A 3,904-nucleotide genomic window follows, 5' to 3' on the forward strand; every position below is an offset into this window, starting at 1 on the left:
GAAGCTTTCAACCACCTCTCATGGACTTCCTGTCCACTTCCTGTCTGGTGTCTCTCTGCAGAGCGCTCTGGACACGGCTGTCTCCATGAACGACCTGTCCATTGTAGTGGACATCCTCAACATCATCAACCTGCAGCCGTGAGTCTCTCTCACACACACACACACACACACACACACACACAGTTCAGTTCATCATCGTGTAATTAAAGTGATGAAGACGTATGAGGGACTTCTCGTCACCTGACCTGAAGAAAATTTCATGTGTCATCAGATAAATCTGAAACTGTCCCTGAGCTGTAAAACATCTGGATGAATACGTTCATGTCATGTTTTAAATAAAGTTTAAACAGGAACTAGAACAATAATAACTGACGTCGCTGTTGTTTCAGGTCGCTATGGAAACTGGACCTTTGTACATCGATCCTTCCTCAGATCGACAAACTGCTGCAGAGTAAATATGAGAGGTGAGTGACTGATCTCACCTGAGGCTTTTCTCTTGTTTTAAGGTCTGATGCTGTGACAGTTGATCTGATTATTGATTATTAGTATTATTATTATTACTTGCAGTTTTTTCTTTAATATATCAGAAAAATGCTGGTTTTAATTTCCCAGCACTCAGGTGACATGTTCAGTTTGTTAGTTGGTCTGACTCAATCTATATAAAATATTCAGTTTAGTCACATGACAAAGAAAAGCTGCGAAAACTGGAACCTGGAAATGTGTTTTTCTAACAATCAGTTAATTGATTAATGTCTTACTGGCTAAAGGTAAAGAAAGATCAATGTAAAGAATCTGGATCCTGATCCTGTTAGTGCAGTGACCAGTGGAGACCAGAGGGGGGCGCCCCTGTACTCTGATCTCAGAGAGACACTGATGGTTTTTAGATTAGATTGTAATGATTTACTCTTCTTTTAATGTGTGTGCGTGTGCGTGTGTGTGTGTCTCAGCTACATGCAGACCGGCTGTACGTCTCTGAAGCTCATCATGAAACATTTCTGGATGTTGATCTCAGACACGTTAAAGGCGTCGCCGTGTGTCGGAGTCGACATCACACGAGAGGAGCGGTGAGACACACTTACTTTACTGAACACTTGGTTTTGTGATGAGCTGCTCCAGAAGATAGTGTGTAAAATAAAACATCACTAACTAGTTTTAAACGAGTGAATGTGAAGAGACTTTAATGATGTTTAAATCAGAGGCAAAGAAACATCTACAGAGTTTTAGACGTTGTTTTATTTCAAACTGAACTCATCTGAACCTGGTCACATGTTTCAGTGGTTTGTGTGTAGAACCATGGAGACGTGTCAGAGTGAGAGGGACATTAACAGTTAAACAGTCAGGTGCATGTGAACACTGATCGTCCTCCTGTTCACACTTGACATTCACATCTCTCACATGTTTATAACATGTTTCTAAAGGAGGTGATGGACGTCGTTCTGTTTATTTAAAGTTAATGAGGCTTCAGCGTCTGAGACAGATCTCCCACAGTCACTGTGTTCAGACTGTGACCGTAACAGGAAGAGTTCACCACCTGATTCACCTCAGACTGAACAGAACAGATCGAGGACTGTGGATTCACAGATATAAACAGATCTGTTAGCAATAATGATAATAATGAAAATAATAATAAGCTTTATGTATACGGCACCTTTCAAAACACAGTTACAAAGTGCTCTACAAGACGAGATTAAACTGACAACCAACAATAAAAATGAATGATTAAAAAACAGTTGAAGGTTATTCAACATTGGGGAGGGGAGTGTGACAAAGATAAAGTCTAAAATGATGAAATGAATCAATAAGAAACAGCAGGATGACTTAATATAGTAATAGATTTAAATGTTAGAATAAGATTCAGACCCCAATGAGCAGTGGTACAGATCTAACAGTTCAATATGAAGCTCATGTAAAGACCAATGAAACATGAATTTACCCTCAGAGGATCAATAGTTTCCACATGGAGAGATAAACTGAACCGGTTCAAACTTGTTTTAACACGTTTACATTTTTTACGTGATGATGACTGAAACACTGAGTTTCAGTTGATTTAACAGAAACTAAACAAACGTATGAAGAGCTGTAACTTTTCCTTCATACTGACCCTGATGATGACGTTTGTCACTGCAGACACCAGAAGTGCAGAGCGTGCTGTAAGCAGCTGAAGAACCTCAGCAACATCGTGAAGAACAAGGCGGCGCAGGTCGGTCGCCACGGCAGCGCCTTCAAAGAGCTGCAGCTGCTCATGGCTCCGCTCGACGACTCGCTCTGAGGACGGATCAGCTGATCTGACGCAGACACTACACACGCACATACACCTGCAGACGCCTCAGTCACACAGAGTGTTAATGAAAGTGTTATTTAAAGATGGCCGCCTTCCTCAGATCGACACTTGCAGGAAAATCTTTGTCTTCCTCAGAATCAGAGGAGGGACATCAGCTGTCAATCAACATGCTCACTGACACAGACTGAAATAAAACAGCGAGCAGCTTCATCTCTGCTGTTGAAGACACTTCTTTAAAGTTCAACAGCTGCACGGCTCAGAGACAAAGACAGAGACAAACAGACTTGAGTGAATTATCTCAGTGAAACGGAGACGACAGCGTCTGAGGTTCAGCTGTAGAAAATGTTTTCCCTCCCTCACAGACTTAAACAGGCTCTGCTCAAGTCAAAGGAGCCGATCGTTACCACTCTCATGTCTGTGTTCAATCTGAAGCTGGAGTCAGGTGGTTAGCTTAGTTTAGTACAAAGACTGGAAACCACTAGCCTAGCTCTGTCCAAAGGTAACTAAACTAGCTGTTTCCAGTCTCTATGCTAAGCTAAGCTAATCGACTGCAGCTTTGTATTCAGCGTCCAGACATGAGAGTGGTACGGTGGCCCTGAGAGCTCAACACGTTGCAACTTAAGAAAACACATACAGAGACACAAACGCTACAAAATCAATGCTTTTAACGTCAAAGGTCACAGTGGGGCATTGAACAACAAGCCAGGTTCATCACTTTTAAGTGTCCCCTGGAAACACTTCCTGGTGTGCTGTATTTGCAGCTCATGTGTTGTCAAGTCGATGAAGATGTTTTCTGTATTTGCAGTGTGTTTGTGTCTTTGCATGTGTTTTTTTAAGTTGCAGTGCGTTGAGCTTTCAGGGCCACCGTACGAAACAGTTTGACTGGCTCTGTCCAAAGGTAACAAAACTAGCTGTTTCCAGTCTTTATGCTGAGCCAAGCTAATCAGATTTAGCTTCATATTTAGCATCTAGACGTGAGAGTGGGATCAATCTTCTCATTTAACTCTACAAGAAGCAGATGAGTGTATTTCCTGAAACATGGAACTACTTCTTTAAGGTTGACTGAGCTCAAACAACTGCAGAGAGACAGAGGACCAATCAGAGCAGAGCTTTACAATCAGACGTGTTGAGAGGCGATGGCCTTGTTTTGTGCCTGTGTACCTGAGGAGGAGCTCAGGTTGTTGTTGATTCCTTTGATTGACTTTAATAATCGTTCATAATGAACACCTGAGGTCAGGTGATCAGACACCTGAGGACACAACACATACAAATAGTTCAGATGATCGACACGTTTAGTCCTTCACAGACACTGAAGAAGTCTCTGAGATGATCCAGTGTTTTCACTCTTTTTCTACTTAGAACCACTATTTTAAATGTACTGTTCATATTGGTTATTTAAATAAAGATTAACTGAACTGTCCAGCTGTTTAATTATTCTTCTACGTCCAACACAAACTATGTTTACACTGCAGCTTCACTTCCTGGTCCCCTTGCAGATGACTTTAATTATAAGACACAAGTTTATAAAATGTGACACATCGGAAATTAAGTTCTTAAAAAAAACTTTTTCTGATTTTACAGCCTGCTTGTTTTGACTGTTTTTATTTTATTCTATTTCATTTT

At 41.1% G+C, this 3,904-nt stretch overlaps 1 protein-coding gene across 1 annotated transcript in view; it reads left to right on the forward strand.

Moving 5' to 3' along the window:
* katnb1 (katanin p80 (WD repeat containing) subunit B 1) overlaps nt 1-3,701 on the forward strand; it is an 11,931-nt gene extending 8,230 nt beyond the window's left edge. Inside the window, exons 15-18 of the mRNA XM_087172701.1 lie at nt 62-138; nt 390-464; nt 948-1,064; nt 2,128-3,701. Coding sequence (XP_087028827.1) covers nt 62-138; nt 390-464; nt 948-1,064; nt 2,128-2,269 — 411 coding nt within the window. The 3' untranslated portion in view covers nt 2,270-3,701. The remainder of the gene's footprint in view (nt 1-61; nt 139-389; nt 465-947; nt 1,065-2,127) is intronic.
* The last annotated feature ends 203 nt before the right edge of the window (nt 3,702-3,904 follow it).

Source organism: Seriola lalandi, unplaced genomic scaffold, assembly GCF_002814215.2.
Source record: "Seriola lalandi dorsalis isolate HSWRI2012SDOR001 ecotype SW California unplaced genomic scaffold, Sedor1 jcf7180002053623, whole genome shotgun sequence".
Lineage (NCBI taxonomy): Eukaryota > Metazoa > Chordata > Actinopteri > Carangiformes > Carangidae > Seriola > Seriola lalandi.